The 18,832-nt window shown below is 42.7% G+C and overlaps 2 protein-coding genes across 3 annotated transcripts; both read right to left on the reverse strand.

Moving 5' to 3' along the window:
• Positions 1-1,655: 1,655 nt before the first annotated feature.
• ubl3a (ubiquitin-like 3a) lies at positions 1,656-10,870 on the reverse strand. 2 transcript variants are annotated; one of them, XR_009785032.1, is made up of 6 exons: positions 10,173-10,870; positions 5,063-5,171; positions 4,794-4,880; positions 3,609-3,670; positions 2,919-2,996; positions 1,656-2,446 (listed from the first exon to the last, which is right to left on the reverse strand). XR_009785032.1 is itself a non-coding variant. In XM_061750750.1 (5 exons), the coding sequence occupies exons 1-5, from the start codon at positions 10,197-10,199 to the stop codon at positions 2,394-2,396; spliced, it is 354 nt and encodes a 117-aa protein (XP_061606734.1). In that variant the 5' UTR covers positions 10,200-10,607; the 3' UTR covers positions 1,656-2,393. The 2 variants fall into 2 exon arrangements, 1 of the variants encoding a protein (XP_061606734.1); XM_061750750.1 differs by lacking the exon at positions 3,609-3,670 and having other exon boundaries at positions 10,173-10,607.
• A 976-nt stretch (positions 10,871-11,846) lies between these two features.
• On the reverse strand, positions 11,847-17,405 carry hmgb1a (high mobility group box 1a). Its single transcript, XM_061750745.1, has 5 exons — positions 17,248-17,405; positions 15,445-15,625; positions 13,981-14,126; positions 13,746-13,920; positions 11,847-12,488 (listed from the first exon to the last, which is right to left on the reverse strand). The coding sequence occupies exons 2-5, from the start codon at positions 15,589-15,591 to the stop codon at positions 12,333-12,335; spliced, it is 624 nt and encodes a 207-aa protein (XP_061606729.1). The 5' UTR covers positions 15,592-15,625; positions 17,248-17,405; the 3' UTR covers positions 11,847-12,332.
• Between the last annotated feature and the right edge of the window lie 1,427 nt (positions 17,406-18,832).

Here is an 18,832-nt window from a genome sequence, read left to right on the forward strand (position 1 = left end):
TAAGCTCGAATGATATCTGTAGTTGAAAGAATGCTAAATAAAAATGCTAACATTATGCGACTAACAGGCCAAAAAGCTTTGCAGCAGCACGCACTCATTTACATCCTTCAAAAATCAACCTTTGTCTGATAATAAACATTGTATTATCCATAAATAATGTTATGCCGTTGTTAACTAGCAAACCAAAAATGCTATTTTTCATGTTAGTAATGTGAACAGCCTAAAAGCTGTGCGGCCGTCAGCATATTCATTGAAATCCCTCCAAAAACACTGTTGTCTACTCCAAGGCAAACAAAGAAATATCCCGAAAATGATGCTATGCTGTTGTTAGTTGGTTTTGCAAAATGGATAAGTTATGCTACTAACATGAACAGCCTAAAAGCTATGCGGCTGTCTGGATACTGTTGTCATTTCAATACTGTACCTCAAAAAATGCCTTTGCTTATGTTGCAGTTACATGTTTTGACCAAAGGGTGGCAGCATAAGCAAATTGTAGCAGTTTAGGTGACATTTGAAACACACGCACACACACTTGCTCATACTCACTGTGACTACAAAGTTCTGTATCCCTGTCTAGTTACCAGACTTTACTAACTAGTTACCAGTATCGAGTGATTTCAGTCCACAATAACTAAGTACTAGTAACTATCTAGTTACTGAAACTTAAGTCTTCTCTTATTGTACTCAAGTTAACTACATTTGACTCTCACAGTACGCAATTACTGAAGCGACAAAGTTTACATCATAACTAGTGACCATCGAGTAACTCGTATCTTCAATCAACAGTAACAAGTAGTTCAGGGATAGGCAACTTAAATAACGGAGGGGGGGGGGGCCACAGTTTTTCTGCAGCTTTACCAGGAGGCCACACAGGACAGCAGATTTCCTGACCAGACGGATGACAAAAGAGCCATTTTAAAAATGAACAAAATGGGTGCGTGTCTGCTTTTTAATATAGTTTTTTTTTTGTACAGTGCAAAGGGCTCTCTCACAAAAAAATACCATTCAAAGATGGCGCGAAGCTGCTGAACAGCAAACCAACACAGTACAAAAACTCATTTTGTGCATTCCCCCCCCCCCCACAGAAAATCACTGAAAATTGTAATATTATACTATGTTTGTCCTTCAAGTCATTAAAAATCCCCAAATGATTTGGCTACTCAATTTGCAGTATGGCGCAGTTGCACTCTGCTTAGTTGAAGGAGGCCGGGTGCGTCTTTCCTACCCTGCCACATACCAGATAGCTTGAAATAAAGCCAGTATCGGCCCCATACCGAAGCCTGGTATCGGTACCCTGCCCATCCCTAGTGATTACTTATTGTAATTCTCAATGACAGTAGTCTACAATTCAACTCTGTTAATGCTGCACAGCGCCCACGTTACTGTTACTAATCTATTCTCACTGTACTGAATGACTAACTTTCTAGTTAATATCTGTTGCTACAGTAATCAGTCATCTTGCTGAATTGAAAATTGTTGACAAGTGTACATAGTGTGTAATCATTACATGTACTGTAAACACCTGATATGACATCGCCTGTTAAATCTTACGACACACACATATGAGTTCATACTTAACCAACACAGTAAAAGCCACGAGGTTTACACGCCTTTAAAATCTGAACTGAGATCAGCAAATCAAGTCATCAGTCATATGAGACTTCAATAAGCTTTATTTAGTTTACAGGTGTGTGTGGGGGGAGCTATTTATAATTGAAAATGTTGATTTCATGTACACGTGATTGCAATAAATGATCATGTTGATCAATTCACAATAATAATTAAAAAAAAAAAAAAAAAACAAGCCCACGTCAAAAGAAATCTGTCAATCATGAGGCCAGAAGCGAAGCACACATACAGTACATGCAGAACAACTCTTACATACAAATAACATACATACATACACTTATACGTACGGTTGTTATCGAATGTGCCTAAGTAGCACACACTTGTGTTGTGCAAAATGGATGTCATTAATAATTCATGATAATTAGAAGAAAAATATGAATATTCACAAAGAGAAAAGACCAAATTGAGGACAACACTGTTGTGGAGCGTCTCTTCTTCTTGGCAACAAGATGGCCACCAGTGTGTGCGCGTGTGTGTGTCTTGGTATATTAGTGCACTTGTTAGAATTCAAAAAGGAAAAACAAGGCATCACCGTGGCAACCAGCTCCCAGCCAGTTACACAATGTGTCTGTGTGTGTGTGTAGGCTTACAGTGTTGAGGGGAAAACAAATAAAATAGAAACAATAACAAAACAAACTCCAAACTTCAGTTTAGCGGCCCAATGTAGATGTGTTGTTGTCACGAGATAGTGGGGACGGACCCAATAAGGCAGGGTGGTGGTCGGGGGGTCCGGATGACAAATTGGAGGTTTTAAAGGGTTCCATTTACAGGATGACACAGCAGTTACTCTCCCCGCTCTTCTCCCGGTTCCTCTGACCTGAACACAGAAACCCACTTGTCAATATAGTATGGAAACCCTTTAAACCCGTGATTCTCAACGGGTGACACATATTAATATAATACGACCTCGGATAAGCGGAAGAAAATTTATGAAATATATGTGGGCCACGGATAGTGTTGGGAAGATGACTTTGGAAATGTAGTTGGTTACAAATACAGGCTACTGTTGAAAATGTATTTGTTGTGTATTTATTACAATGACTTTACCCAAAGTAATATAACTAATTACATTTGATTACGTTTTGATCACTTTTCTTGATTTTGAATGAATGCATCAACAGGACCCTTGGATTTTTTCCTCTAAAAAAAGTGGATTACAACCATAGATTTGGGAACAAAATCTCCAAAATGACTAATATGATGTTTTCTATGTATATAATTACCAATCTGATTGTTTTATGTGTAAATAGTTTTATGGTTAAATAAATGACTAATATGCAGTTGTTTACCTTGGGAGTTGGGCTCAGGCAGCGTCTCCCTGGCCACTAAGTGCATGACGGTGGTCTTGCCCAGAGGAAGCTTCAGGCCTGCCATGCAGTCACAAACACAAACATGGTAAACACCAACAAAGTGTTTTCATAAATTAAAAAAATATTACATTTTTGTGACCAAATGTGGCATTTTAGTGGTAAAATATACTATTGGGAGGCAAAATAGAGCATTTTTGTGTCTTTCAACGGCAAATTGTAATATTGTGACTGAACAGTGTTCTAATTTTTAAATACTAAAATCGAGGCAAAATTGAGTATTAATGACCAAATAGTGTACTGTTTTCAGGGCAAAATATTACATTTTTGAGAACAAATTAAAAATTGCTGTTACTAGTGTTTTAATGGCAAATATAAAAATTGCTTTGCCTAACTGCAGCAGTTCCTCATTTATTGATGAAAATCTGCAAAGTAGCAACCATATATATATATATATATTCTTCTTTGTATATATTTTAAAGCTTTATGACACTTCCTATTAAGGCTGGGGCTATCGAATAATTTTTTTTAGAATCGATTATTCTACCAATCATCCCATGGAATATTCAAGTAAATGTATAAAAATTTATTTTGCATGACAATACAATACATACATAATTTGCATGTGAGGTGCAGCTGTTATTTCTGTCCACTTGGGGTCGCCATCCTCACCTTGTACAGGTCTGTTGTGCTGTGACTTTGGATGTGCGTGGCTTTAAAAGACAGGGCCCGGCCTGGTGAGTGACATGGGAGTTGGCCAATGAGAGTGTGGTATGAATGTGCTTGTGACGCATTTATTTGGTTACTGTTGGTATATTATACAGTGTTTTAATGGCAACATATTGCATTTTGTTTTGATATAGTTACATGAAAAATATATTTTGAGGCAAAATGGAATATTATAATTTAATGGTAAACTACTATTTTTTAAAAGGTAATATTTACTCTTCATATGAACAAAAAACATTGTATTTAAGGCAAACCCTGACAGGAAAACTCTTTGTTTGCCATTGCACTAATAAATACTTTTTGGTGCAGATCCGGATAAATGTCAGAAAGGAAGCGTCTGCCCCCGACACCCAAAGTCAACTCCGGACTGCGTGTCCCCGACTCGCGCTCTCTTTTCCCCGCTCCACTTCCTGTCTGGCTCAAAGGACGCTTGTCATGAGCACTAAGCTTCCTCTGTTCTGCTGCTCGGGGGGAAAAAAAACACACGCCACACAGCAAAGAGCTTTCCAACAACACTGTGTGTGTGCGCTTGCTTGCTTGCTTACATGTGTGTGCGTGTGAGCCTTTGTGTTTGTTTGAAAGAGTGTGACAGAATGTGTGTGTGTGTGTATAAGTGTCCATTTGTTTGTGAAAGTGTGAGTGTGTGTGTGCCTGAGTGTGAGAGGGTTTGTGTAAGTGTGAGAGTAAATGTGAGAGAGGGTGAAAGCGTGCGAGACAATGAGTATGCGTGAGTGTGTGTGTGTGAGTATGAAAGAAAGTATGTCTGAGTTTGTTTCCTGAGAGTGTGATTGCGAGAGTTTGAATGCGTAAAAGTGTGAGTATGTGACTGCGTGAGATTGTTTGAGAGAGTACGATGTGTGTGTGAGTGTCGAGTCAGTGAGGGAATGTGTGAGAGGGACAGAGAGACAGGGAGTGACAGAGCGAGTGAGTGAGGGTGTGTGGAAGAGTGAGAATGAAAGTGAGTTAGTGTGGAAGAGTCAGGGAGACTATGTGTGTGCTCGGAAGAGTGTGAGAGTGAGTGTGTGGAAAGTGTACTAGAATGAAGGCGTGCAAGAGTGAGCTTTGGCGAGAGTGAGTGTGTGAGAGTGTGTGTCTGATAAGAGTGTGAGAGCGTCCGTGCGTGCGTACCTCCAAGCGTCACGTTCCCGTGCAGGAAGCGTCCCTGGTAGATGAGCCTGAGGATGTTGGGACTGCTGACTTGCTCTTCCTCCCAGTCTGCAAACATCAAACACGCACGTGCACATTTCTTTCTTTCCTCTGACTTTTTACACAACTTTTGCCACATCAAATGCTATTGCAGCGAATTCAAAAACAGCATTATTTGCGCAAAATATCATAATTTGCCTTTAAAAGACAACTGAAGGAGTATTGTAAGGAAGGCGGAGTTACCAGCTCACCCATTGGCCAGTTGTCATAAACGTGTTTGGCGATGTCCGCCGCAGAGTCGTCGGGAGAGAACAGAAACTCTTTAGTCTTCCCACTGACCAGGATGAGTCGCAGGTTAATCTGAAAGCACACACACACACACACACACACAAAGACAATCAACAATAACAACGAGAGGCAATTCCTTTTTAGAAAATATATTTTTTCATGGCAAAACTGAGTATTTTCATCATTTTGTACAAGTGGATGTATTGGCAGAAGAAATCGTCAATGGGAATGTAATTTGAGATGAAGAGGAGGGGACCCAGGATTGAGGCCTGGGGCACAACCGTGTTTACTGGAGACGCCTGGGAAGTGAATGTTTCAAGTTGCTTGTGTTAGCTCCCATAAACTTCATTAGATTCTATGCACTGTTGTTACGCGTGTGTCAGCTCCTATAAACCTGTGTTGTCTTCTATAAGATAGTTAGCTTGTACTCTCTTCTACGATCAAGTTAGCTTGTGACGTCTCCGATGAGCTACTAAACTTGTGTTAGCGCCTATGATCTTGTGGTTGTGTTATCTTGCGTTAATTCCTATGAGTTTGTGTTGTTTGTATTAGTTCCTATGAGCTTGTTAGCTTGTGATAGCTCCAATAAGATAGTATTAGCACCTATGCACTAAAGTTAGCTTGTGCTAGCATATAGGAGCTTGTGTTAGCTCCTATAAGATAGTGTTAGCTTGTGGTAGCTTCTGTCAGCTCCTCCAAAATTGTGTTAGGTTGCGGTAGTTCCCATGAGCATGTGTGAGCTCCGATAACATTGTGCTTGCGTCAGTTTGTGTTAACTTGCGTTACCTCCTATGAGTTAGTGTTAGCTTCTTTGACGAACTGTTAATAATGAGTCAACAGTCAACTCCTGCAGGGTGTCACGCATTCACGCGTGAATGCAAACACACAGCACGTGCATGCTCGGCTGCGCACCCCCAGCGGCCAATTGTGATGACATCATCACTGAGGATGTCAACACCGCCGCCAACCCACTGACGTAACAAGTATAAAACAAGGGACCTTGACCCTCCTGCTTCATTGTGTGCGTGTGTATTGTGCACAGACACACTAAGACGGAACAACGTGACCGCTGCTCAGTGAGCTAAAGCTAATATTGATGTTTGCTACTGGTGAGTCCGGGCATGAGCCTCAGATCAATTCCGAGCGCACTTCCTGTACTCTGCTGGACCTTGTCAAGCATTAACCATGAGATGGGCTGATGTGAAAGTCTGTGACCACTTCCTGTGGAGCGAGACACTAATGACTTCCTGTTGTAGTGTCCTGGAGACATGCACTCTAAAGACACATTGACTATACGTACTGTAGTGTCTGTAGACATGCATCTGCCTTCCTTGAAAACCCCAACCTGATTTTCAAACCCTAATCTTGCAGTGAATCCCTAATAGGCTTGACACCGCACTTTGAAACCCTATCCCTAATTTAAAACAATAGCTGCAGTTTGAAACCGTAACCTTAGCTATCCCTAACCTTATGGTGAAACTCTAATTTGAAAAAAGAACAGAAACACACAACACAAATTCATAAACACTAATACACACGCTCCCTTTCACACACACACACACACACACACTGACAGACACCCTACGGCTGTGCAATATGGCCTTAATATAGGGGAACTAAACCATAGATGTCAAAACATCCTGTAATATTGTAAATGTGCATATATTCTTTATTTGATGCCGTTTACTTAAACCTACTAAGTATTTACCTAAGAAAATATGTTTAAAACACCGCATCTACTCATCTGCGAGAGATTGTGTAGCAACAAATGTGTCACTGAACACAACATGTAACAAATGTTACACATAGTACTCTTATTGTGAAGTCGCACCACCGTAAGTACTCGGGTAAAAAGCGCTACACTGTGACTTACAGCGTGTAATGCACTTGGATAAGCGAAAAGTACACATTGTATTTTGTTTCTTACAAAAGCTGGTGGTTCAAATGCTAAAAACAACTTCCTTCTCACTCAATCGGTGTCACTTCCTGCTGCCTCCCCATCCTACAGGCTCCCAGGAGACCCTCCCCTGCCTCCTTCCTCCTCGTTTTCTGCAGGAAGTCTGCGGCGAGCCCAAGACGGCCTGCAGGCAGGATTAGCACCACTGACCTTTAACACTGTTCACAAGCATCCTCATGAGGAGTCTTTCTCAGACAAATACATTTGCTACATTACAGGTTTGAATATGATGTAAATTTGAAATATGACGTAAATACTCCACATTACTAATTAAACCGTGAAAACATGTGTGCCAGCTGGGGTTTGAAGAGAGTACAGACCAAACTAGATGATGAGTTTAATGTTTGGTTACTTCAAACGAATCGCAGCCTTCGACACTCGCGCATAGTTTTGTTTTTCAGCGCTACCAAAAGGCACACGCTGGGGTCCGAGCGGACATTTAAAGGGCAAACGCACACGTGAGTGAGAAAGAGGACTGAGGAAGATGAGGGAGGAAGAGAGGCCCCAAGTCCACAGTTGCATCCACAACGCTGATTTTTAAGGACATAGCTCACCATGTGTGCGTGGGAGAGTGTGTGTGTGTGTGTGTGCGTGTGTGTGAGCGCGACTGCAGGCAAGCAAAAATGTCCTCTGCGCTGGAATTTACCAGATGGCATACACGCATGTGCGCACGCACACACAGGAAGACTCTCTCACACACACGCATAAACACCAATACACACACTCTCGGGAACACACACACACAAAAGATATACACACGAACACACTTTCATACATACATACATACATACATAGACACACACACGCGCACAAGATTCTCTCAAACACACACACACGTCTTCAGACTCCCTACAGTGACGGTGCACCATGTATATTTCCCGTTATTCTCCGTGCTCGTCGCTACACAAATATAATAAAATGTGTTTTTGCACATCCTGGCAGGTCAGAGTGAGAATAATGGAGAAAGTAGACCACAGGTTTCCTCTAAAAACAGATCCCCCCCACCACCCAAAAAGATGAACAAGTCAGACATTCTTTGGACCCGCCCGAGTGAGGTACAACCTGCCAACACTCACTCAAGAGAATTTCCACTTAAAAACACACGCACACACAAAGACCCACAAGTTGCTGGTTTTGTTACAATCGGAATGCCAAAGGGACAGCAGGAGCGTTGGTAGACGTGTGAAGAGGAAGGGTCCAACTACAGGATGTCATTATTCATCACACGCGATCAAGAGTACACAATCGGTTGCGCAATCAAACAATGACTGTGTGTAGTGTACTTGTCCGTCAATGTGGGACTTCACACGCGTGACAGCACATGAACCCTTGGGCGGGGTTGAGATGATGTCACGCGCATGTCAGCGTGGCCATGAAAACACACGCACACATTCAGCGACCCGCTCCACCCTTCTGGCTAAGTCCCACTCGTGTCGGGTTCTTTTCACTCTCCCAGAAATGTGTCAATCAAAGTCTGCGAGGGGGCCAGTCAAAAATCCAAAGACGCACAACTCCCTTCGTAACATGAGTTAAAACAACAGAGAAAGACAACTGCCTTAAGCCAAAAGATCAATGACGCACAACTGCCTTTGTACCACAGTCAAATCAAAAGGCACACAACTCCCTTCATAAAATTGAATCCAAACCTTAAATCCACGCCTAAATATCAAGACACGCAACTCAGTTCGTAGAATGGGTCAACACATCAAAGACACATTGGCGTTTCCCGTTAGCTGCCGTTACAACGCACAGAACACACGAACGCCTTTGAGGATTCATCTTGTACTTTAGAGGTCAGAAATAAGACACGTGATTATAGCCATAATCCATGATGTCGTGCTATTTTTAGACACTTGAGTTGTGTGTGCACCTACTGTAAGTGTGCGTTGGGTGTGTATGCGCGTGTGTGCGTACGTCGCAGTCGCCTCGCCACTTAGCTTCCTCCCCGCGGCTTAATGGACCCGCTGTTTTCCCCGAAGATCAGCTTCAACCCGCAGGAGCGCGGGAGTTGACCCAATAGAGACCGCGCCGCTCAAAGACGCCGACGCGAATGGACGGCGAGGGCGGCGAAGCAGAAGGCCGCACTGCGACATCATGGCAAGAAATCGTGCCGCTAATTCACGCAACTCCCTTTTTATTAAATCAGAAATATATATTTGTTGTTCCATCTATGTGCGGCATATAGCTACAGACAGAACAATTTAATGCTCTTCCATTTGATATCAAAAGGTACAAAAGGTACCTGTCCACCTGCTGCCATTCACAGTATGAATGAACGGCCTCCTTGACCATGAGGTAACTCCACGAGCACTTTACAACTGAATGGAATAGCAAATGAGGGAGTTTCCACCGACCGATCCTTGTGGACAGACAATGAATGGCCTCTTGGCCAGGTGGCCTAATGGCTTTCCCCCTTTTTTGCAATCCAAAAGAATGATTCCATACGTGGTGTGGGCCTGCCCCTGAAATGGAGCATAAATAGTTGAGTTTTCCACACAAACCCTTGCTAGTGCGTCCTAACGAAGCCTTATTGAATGAATTGATGCAGCCTGGCGAAACACCTAAGAGAAACAGAACAGTCCAGTTGCAATCAATTCAATGCGCTGACAGCTTATCTTGCATAGTTGAATTAGAAAATAATATTTTATTTCTTTCGTTACTTATTTAGTAATTATTTCTTTGAAGAGGTACAGTAATCCCCGCTATATCGCAGTTAAGGTTTGTGGCCCCGTGAAACCGCAGATGTGTTTATTACATTTTAAAACACTGTTGTCCAATTTTTGTGTTATCCATTGCTCTTGCTCACTCTCTCGATATATGCATTTATATGAGTTTAAAAATCTTTGAAAAATGTAAGTGCCGTACATGCTTTAAAAGCATGCCTAGGGTGTACAGTATTTAAATAGTATATTTGTCTACCGCGCATTTCACTTACTGCGGTCTGGAATGTAGGGGGATTACTATAATCATTTATTATTTCATTTTGTATTATTTGTTTTATTGTGGTTGATGTTTAATGTTCAGTTGAGTGATGAAAACACGTTTAACACTTTAGGTTAGACAGTGTAATCATGCAAACCCTTGTGTGTTTTTTTTTAATGAGAAATAAAGCTCACCATGTCTGCTGGCGTGCTGGATGTCATCTTGCAGGTCGTTCAAACCCAAACATCCAACTTCGGGTACCTCGGGTCAAAAACGGCCACTGCCTGAGATGGTCAGCAAGTGAATGTTTTGTCTATTTCTTTGTTTGTTTATTTTTGAAGGGGAGCAGGCTAACAAATCTTAAGTTGTCCGCGCCGACTAGTCTCAGGCAGGACCAGCACACCGAGCCAGACTGCGTCCGTCCAGGTACGTCCAGCTCGGTCCAGGTTCGTCCTTTACTGCGCCGACATTTCTGCTAACTAGCTCGGAAGGAAGGCAAGCGTCGACAACATGTCTGTCGCAGAGTCCGCTCGCAAGGCAACCTTCTTCGGACGCTTTTGCCCTGTGGGGACCGCCGCCGTCGCGGTCGTCGTCGTCGTCCCCCTGCCCCCCCCCCCCCCTAAACTCAAACACCGTTCCGCCGTGAGAAGAGGGAAGAAGACAACGAAGGAATGAGAACAAGGAAGAGAAAGCTACGCCATGCCGAACCAAAACAAGCAGAAGGACATTCTTTGAATCGTTCTCCCGCGGATGGAAAAGTCAAACGACGTGAGGGGAAAAAAAGGCTGACAAAATACGTGGAAAGCGAACGGGAGGGGAAAAAAAAGGTGTTCGGCGTTCCGGACTCGATCGTCGACGACGTCACCGCTTGGACTGACGGTGACTTGATTGGCGAGTTAGCTTGTTAGCCTGTTGGCTGTCATCGACGACACGCCAAAGCTCCGAGGCACGACCACACGAGACACATCCTATTCCGTTTTCAGCATAAATCGTTCCTGCTCGCTTTCTCTAAATTCGCCTCTCCAAACCGTTTAGTCGAAACCCTAGAATGAGCTGAAATTTGTTTTGATAATTTAACAGATACATGTAATGTGAACGTAAAGGATTATTGTCGTTATGATCACACGTGTTTTATTTTGAAATCAAGGCTACTTGGCTTTCTGGTAGATGATTTTTATCTGCGCTGCTTGACTCTTTTCTTCACCATTACCGAACAGGTAATTCGATTGTCCTAGGTATGCACTTTTTTCGGGAGCAGTTGTCCATCCACCCAGTACTTCACCCTCCTTTAGTTTATTCCTTCACGACTTCACTTCTTTTTCATATTAGTTTACTCCATTTACCATTCACTTCTTTCCTTCTTCACTTCAGCCATTCACTAATTCATTCACTACGTCATTCCTTCACTTCCCAACCCTAACCCATTACTCTTCACTCATGGTCATCTGTCTTCGTGAGATTTCATCGGACTCGCACTTACAACCGTAACAACCATTTTTGCTTTGTACAACAGCAACATCTGATGGACGGTTGTGATATTACAAGACGCACTTCACAATGCCCAGCTTGGATCAACTCGATGGCGGCATAACGGTATACAGAACTGTTGGTAGTTTGTCCACTAGATGTGGCCCAAAGACCGATGACGTGAAACGGCTGCTGTTACCATTTATCGACGTATTAATTTGTGTGTAAAAATAGAAAATTATATTTGTAATAGATTTTTATATGTATACATATGTACAGTATAATTTTATATCACTTAAGCAAATTTATACATTTATATATCCCAAAAATCCACAATATACATTTTTTTCTTTTGTCAGCCACGTAGCTTGATACACACACATCACAGAAATAACACGACATATTACAAAAAATGTTTATTGACATCAGAAGCAATTTAAACTTTCAACAATAAACGAGGCTTTTTTTTTTAAAATCATTTCTTCTCATGTTGCTAGGACAGTGGTACGTAAAGATCAATAAAAGTGATACGTTCAACAGCGATAAAATGAAAACAGAAAAACAGAGAAACACTCATAAGATCAAATTTTTTTTTATGTGCTGTGCACATCTAGGCTAAATACTGTAAGAGGAGGAGGACATGGACACCAGACGTGTGTAGTGTTAACTATACAAAAAGGAGAAACAAACTGTACAGCATAAAAACAAGTGATATACACAGCCTTTTTCTGCATTTTTTTTTTAACACCACCGTCCAACCCTCCGCCCCTCAGATGCGACTAAATGGATTTGCTTTTGTAAGTGTGTACACGGGGCGTCTTAAATGCTTTACAAACAACAACATCACCACCATCGCCGCATGACCGGGACCGACCGGGATGGACCGATTACTCGTCGTCGTCCTCATCATCCTCATCTTCGTCGTCATCCTCGTCCTCGTCGTCATCGTCGTCGTCATCGTCCTTTGCTGCCTTGGCCGCCGCTTTGGCCGCTGGGGCACCACCACCGCCCGCTTTGCCCTTGGTGCGGTACGCTGCCACGTCCTAAACGCGCAACATGACATGGTCAGGTTGGGCTCGGCTTCAAATCCAGTTTAGCTATTTGTTCCAATTTATTTGTCAGGAACATTTTTCATCACTTATCTGCCAGAGATGGGGGAAAAAAAAAAAAAAAAAAAAAAAAAAAAAAAAAAAAAAAAGGCACATATTACAGAATCCCCCCCCCAAAAAAAGCAAATGTTGGACATCAGGAAATTTTTTAGCTTTTGTGAAAGAAAAAATAATTCACCCTCCCCCCCCCCAAGGTAAAACGGGCAGCCGTGGCCCAATGGTTAAGATCATCGCCTGCCACCGTGGGGGACCTAGGTTCAAAACCCCGACTGGACCATCCGCCAACATCCTCCGGACTCACGGCTGTGGTGTCCTTGAGCAAGACACCGATACCCCGAAATGCTCCCCGGGCGCTTCAGCTGCCCCCTGCTCCAGTGTGTATGTGTATGTGTTCACTGTGATGGGTTAAATGCAGAGAACAAATTTCATGTGCGTGCATGCATGCATGTTCATGACAATAAAAGATGATTCTTCTTCAAAAAAAGTCAAGACTTTTTCAGAATATACCTCACTTTTTTAAACTTGATTTTCAGGGATTTCTTTTGTTTTGTTCCTTTCATCAAGGAAGGAAAACAAATCTTCCAAGAAAAAAATGTCCCAATTGTTCAGCCTTATTTTTTGTCACAAAAAGTTCCCCCCCCCCATAAAAAACATGTGATTTTTTTTTCTTTTTAAGTCTTATGTCCTATTACCATTTTTTCCAGAAGAAAAACTTAATAAAAAAAATAAATTATAAAAGAAAAAAGAAAAGAAAATGTCCTATTGTATCCATTTAAAATGACTACTTTTGAGAATAAGACTTAAAAGTTCAAATGAGATTTTTCCTCCACAGAAAATAGACTTTCAGGAAAATCTCTAAAAAGACTAGTGTTTCAGGGGGAAAAGAAGAGTATGTGTTATTTTTCTGACCTGGAAAAAAACTTGTAGATTTGGGGAATTAATTTTGTTCTAGAAAACAAGCTCTACCCCCACCCCCCTTCCCCCCCCCCCTAGAACAAGTCTTACATCATTCTGAAAACCTTTTACAAAGCAAGTCTTTAAAAAAAAGTGTACAGTTTAAGAGTCACATTTTTCCACCAAGAAAAAAGTATTATTTTTTAAATATTTTATGACTAAAAAAAACTTTTATTGAAATGCTTTATTTTTTCTGAAATAAGGTTATAGATATTATTGGAAAATAAGAAGTCTCACCTTCTTGTACTTCTCCTTCAGCTTGGCCGCTTTCTTCTCGAAGGGCACCTTGTTTTCGGCAGAGGTTCCGTTCCACATCTCCCCGAGCTTCTTGGCCACGTCCCCGATGGTCAAGCCCGGAGTCTCGCCCTTCACCTTGGGACGGTACTCGGAGCAGAAGATGAAGAAGGCAGACCTGCACCAAAACAGTTTTTTTAAGTGTCGACTTGGACTTGGGGGGAGCAGGCACACTTACGGGGGCCTCTTTGGAGCGTTGGGGTCCTTGAACTTCTTATTCTTTCCTCCGTGGGCCGGCACGTAGCTCATCATCTCATGCTCGTAACGAGCCTTATCCTGCTTGGCCAGGTCCTCAAACTTGCCCTTGTCCTTGTTGGACATGGTCTGCGCAGTAGGGCGTGGGAAAACATTTGTGAACCCTACTGATGCCGTCAAATTTACCAACTACAACTTGTATCCTCTGGGTCAAATTGACCCAGGCAATTTAATCCTTCAGTAAATTGTGTTGGTTACCCAAGTAGTCCTAAATAGTTATTTATTTTCGGTTTAATACAGCTGGAAAAATGCCCGGGTCAAATTGACGTGATCCATTTATAAAAAAAAGTACCCAAATCTGTGTCGGTTACATAGTTGACTACCTAAATATTTAAGTTCAATACAGCCAAAACAACCCTGGGTTAAATTGACCCGAGCAATTCAGAACACTTTTGAATGAATACATAACCCCAAAGTTGTTTTCTTAAATGTTTCATACAACTTAAACAAAATGACCCAAGCAATTAAAACCTGCAGAATAAATAATGATACCCAAGTCTATAGGTTAAAAGTTGCCCTATCTGTATCTTTTTACATGTTGTACCAGTTAAAGGCAGCCCTGGGTGAAATTGACCCCAACAATTAAACCTCTCCCAATGATAAGCATCCAAGTTTATGTGTCGGTTATTTGTTGACTGCCAAAGTATCCCTAAATATATTATTTTGTATAGAACTGAAACTATTGTGTCAAATTGACACCAATGACAACACACAAGTACAGGACAATGAAAAAATATATAGAAAAATCTAAAATATCAAATCTAGTTGTCTGTCCCCATTAAACTGACTAAAAATATCAAATCCTAGTTGTCCCCATTAAACAGACTAAAAGTCATCAAGTATGAAAATTCAATTAATTTAGAGACATTAACCCACCGAACACCTGAAACTCATTTTATCCTTGCGGGTCAATTTGACCCGAGCAATTTGAACCTCTGGAGAGTAATTCTCAACAAATTGTTTTAACACAAGTTTGTCTCAAGTTACTTTGATTGCTGGTTATCTACATAAAATGCACTCAACGCATTTGTTATATACAGCCCTCCCTCGATCAAACTGACCCGAGCAATTCTAATTGTGGCACTGAAAGTCAACAAGTGACAATTCTAATTGACAACAAATGTTTGTGTTTCAACTACCCAAATATACTTCCTATAGGCTTTATAAAAACTAAAACAGTCTTGGGTCAAACTGATCCTAAAGAAATCGGAAACAAAAATAGATGCGCACAGGACATTGAAATCACAGAAATTATAAAGTACTATCAAATCATGGTTGTTCCCATTAAAGCGTTGGGACAGGTTAACTATAAAGCAAAACAAATGTCAACCACTCATTTAGCCAGCGTGGGTCTATTTGACCCGGCTGGCGTGGGCGCTGCGGTTACCTTCCATCTCTCGGAGCACTTCTTGGAGAACTCGGAAAAGTTGACCGAGGCGTCGGGATGCTTCTTCTTGTGCTCCTCCCGGCATGTCTGCACAAAGTAGGCGTAGGAGGACATCTTGCCCCTGGGCTTTGTCGGATCTTTCCTCATCCTGGCGTGGAAAACACCTGAAGCCAAACAATATCTGCAATCCAATAATCTGGGTTAGAAGTGGGGGAAATATGGACTAAAATGACCTTTAAGAACGATCGAATGAAAGATGAAATGCGGGGGAGGGGGGGGAAAGTTGATGCACAACTACTGTGATAAATGTAAATATGAATTCATTAATGCGGGCGACGTGTTCATTATGTCGCGGGACAAAGCGCGCACACAAACACACTTTGTGATGCTGGCAACTTCTTTACATTGACGTCGGAAGCTACGATCAAAAAACATGAACAAATGCGGCTCCGGTTGTTGAGCACATCACACACACAAAAAGACAAAACCACACATAAAGGACTGTATTTATTACAAAACAACACTATTATAAAAGCGTTGTCACACCAGTCGAAAAAAAAAAAATAAACAATTTTTTTTTCAAAAATCGTCTAAAAATGTTTTTATTATTATTGTTTCAAATATCGCCGTTAAAGCGGCGTAAAGTTGCTGGAAAGAGGAGGAGGAGTGGTCGGCGAGTAGTTCGGTGCTCATGCAGGCGCTCCGGGGAAAAGGAGGTCACACAACAACAACGACGACAATATTTCTTCTTCCATTTTGTGAGAAGGGCCTCGCTATGAAAGAAAGTGCCCCTCAAATTGCTCCTTCAGGCCCGCTGCGAGCTTTCGGGGTCCCGCCGAAAGCTCCGGCGAGCTGTCCGCTGTCCTCCCGCTGCTCTTCCATACCTCGCAGCGTATTCCATTGGCTACCATTGGCTTCCATTGACTTGCACTTGAACGGCTCTCTATGAGCTCCTAATGGCCGCTCTCGTCTTCATGGAGGATATGGCTCCCTTCTCTTTGTGTTGGAGGCGCAGGGTGCAGCCCGAGCCGCTCGGCTTCGGACACCCGTAGCGCGGTCCCGCAACGCCGCACGGAGCCCTGCGAAGCGCTGTCGCGACCGCGAGGGTCTCGTCTAGCGTTCAACACCGTCGGACGCCTCCGTCGCGGGCTCCGCGGGCGAGAAAAGCCGCTCGAAAAAAGTTGCTCGTCGCCGTTTGCCTCGTTTCCCAATGCGAATAGTCAGCCATTACAGTTAAAAGCACAGCTCGCTATGAGGCTCGTCTTTTTTTTTTTTTTTTTTTTTTTTTTTTTAATAAATTTTTGGAGGCCAAATAAGTAGACAAACACACAACCCGGTGTCTTTTCACGCCTTTCTTGCCTTTTTTTGTACACTTTTCGCACATTTCCGTCATGTTTTATGCCATGACTGGCGGCTGTGGGCTAATGTTAACGGCGAATCTGCTACCATTGTCGCCACTGACGAGACGTCGTTCCCGGATTTTGGACGAGGTAACCGCTTGACATCCATATTCCATTTTGGACACACAATACCAGAAAAATAGTGAAAATTTTTCGCCTTGGTCAAATCCGCGGTTCACCGTCGAGTTTGCCCGACGCGAATATTTGAATTTGTTCACAATTACCACCGCGACTCGTCAGTCACTCTTTAACCTCAGCTGCCTGCATTTCTCGGATTTTCAGCCATTTCGAGACGACAAAACAGCAAACAGATATCAAAGACGTGAGAGTCGCGAGATCTTCTGGATTGCTCCGGTCGTCGTGGTGTTTAAAGACTCGAAATGACGCCGTGTGTGGTACTTACCGAACGACTGTGGCTGGGCTTTTAATGCTCGGCAATGGCTGTTGTGTGAGCGATACGCAGTGTCTTCACTCCTCCGTTCTCTAACATTACTCTCGACGGAGCTCACACGCGATTGGTCAGCACGCGGCCTGGCGCTCCACCGATTGGCTGCGGCCTTTTCATTGTCCTAATAGAAGACGAGTGGCCATTGGTGGGCTCCGTTTCACGTCACGGGGCTTTCCGGGGGCGCGTGGATATGAAAATATTTGTGTGGGAGCGGAGCACGCCGGAGCTGCTCGCACTGGTGCTGCTGTGCGCTCACTGTGTGGGTTTGCCCGACTCTTCAATCCACTGTGGCTGAGTGGAAGAGGCGAGGCGACGCCGCCGGGAGCCGAGCCCCTCGTGGGGTCTCACTCCTGTCACGGACGAGCGTCTGTTCCTTCCCCAAATAAATAGAGTTGGCCTAAGTACAGCACTCACATTGTGTAATTAACTAAAAGAAGTACAAATACTTGAGTAATTTAAAAAAGGGGGAAACGTACAAGTACCCATTCATCTCCTTTCACTAAAACTAAAAAAAGTAAATACCTTGAAATACACTTAAGTACAAAAGTAAAAAGGATTTTTTACTGTCATTTACTGCACAGCATACAGCTAGCAGGGGTCCGCAACCTTTTTAAAAGTGAGAGCTACTTCTTGTGTATTGGTTAATTGATACACACTTCTGAAAGAACAAATGTACTCAAATTACCTTTCATTACATATTAATAATTAATGATATGCATCTATGTGCAGACACTGACCATGTCAATGGTTTCTAACAATTATGATTTAAGGTAGGAAAAGATAAATACCAATTTGTAATGCTTTATTTCCACAAAATTTTCCACAATATCCTATCACTACTGAGCTACTTTTATAGAACAGGCCCGTGGGCACTGTGTTGGTGACCCCTGATATACAATAATTGACACAACGAAATAATAATATTAATAATAATTGACAGTAGTCTGTACACTCAAGCAGCAAAAAAACCCTTACGCTAAATTTAATTGCATGGTGACCGTGAGCCTAGTCGTTAACACAGCTGTCTCGCAGTTCTGAGGTTGGGGGTTTGAATCCAGGCTCTGGCCTCCCTGTGTGGACTTTGCACGTTCTCCCCATGCTTGGTGTTTTTTGTCCCCCCCCGTCCTCCAGGTATTCCGGCTTCCTCCTCCATTCTAAAAACCTGCCTCTTCATTGAGGACTCTCATTGTCCATACGTGTAAATGTGAGTGTGAATGTTTGTCTATATGTGTCCTGCGATTGGCTGGCAACCAGTCCGGGGTGCACCCCACAGTTCGCGCAAAGTCAGCTGGGACAGGAGGCTGCAGGCCACCTGTCTGTTTTGGCTAGCATGGACTTGCTACCAATGAGTAGGATTTCAATTTTATCACTGTTGAGTTGTAGAGAGTTGGATGAGAACCAGTGTTTGAGTTCAGAGAAGCAGGCAGTAAGGGAGGAAGGCGGAAGAGTGACGGTGAAAGTGTAAGTTGAATTTATGGGAAATATTGCCAAGAGGTAGGATGCAGGCAATAAAGAGGAGGGAGCCCAAGACAGACTCCTG

This window comes from Phyllopteryx taeniolatus, chromosome 17 (genome assembly GCF_024500385.1).
Source record: "Phyllopteryx taeniolatus isolate TA_2022b chromosome 17, UOR_Ptae_1.2, whole genome shotgun sequence".
Classification (NCBI taxonomy): domain Eukaryota; kingdom Metazoa; phylum Chordata; class Actinopteri; order Syngnathiformes; family Syngnathidae; genus Phyllopteryx; species Phyllopteryx taeniolatus.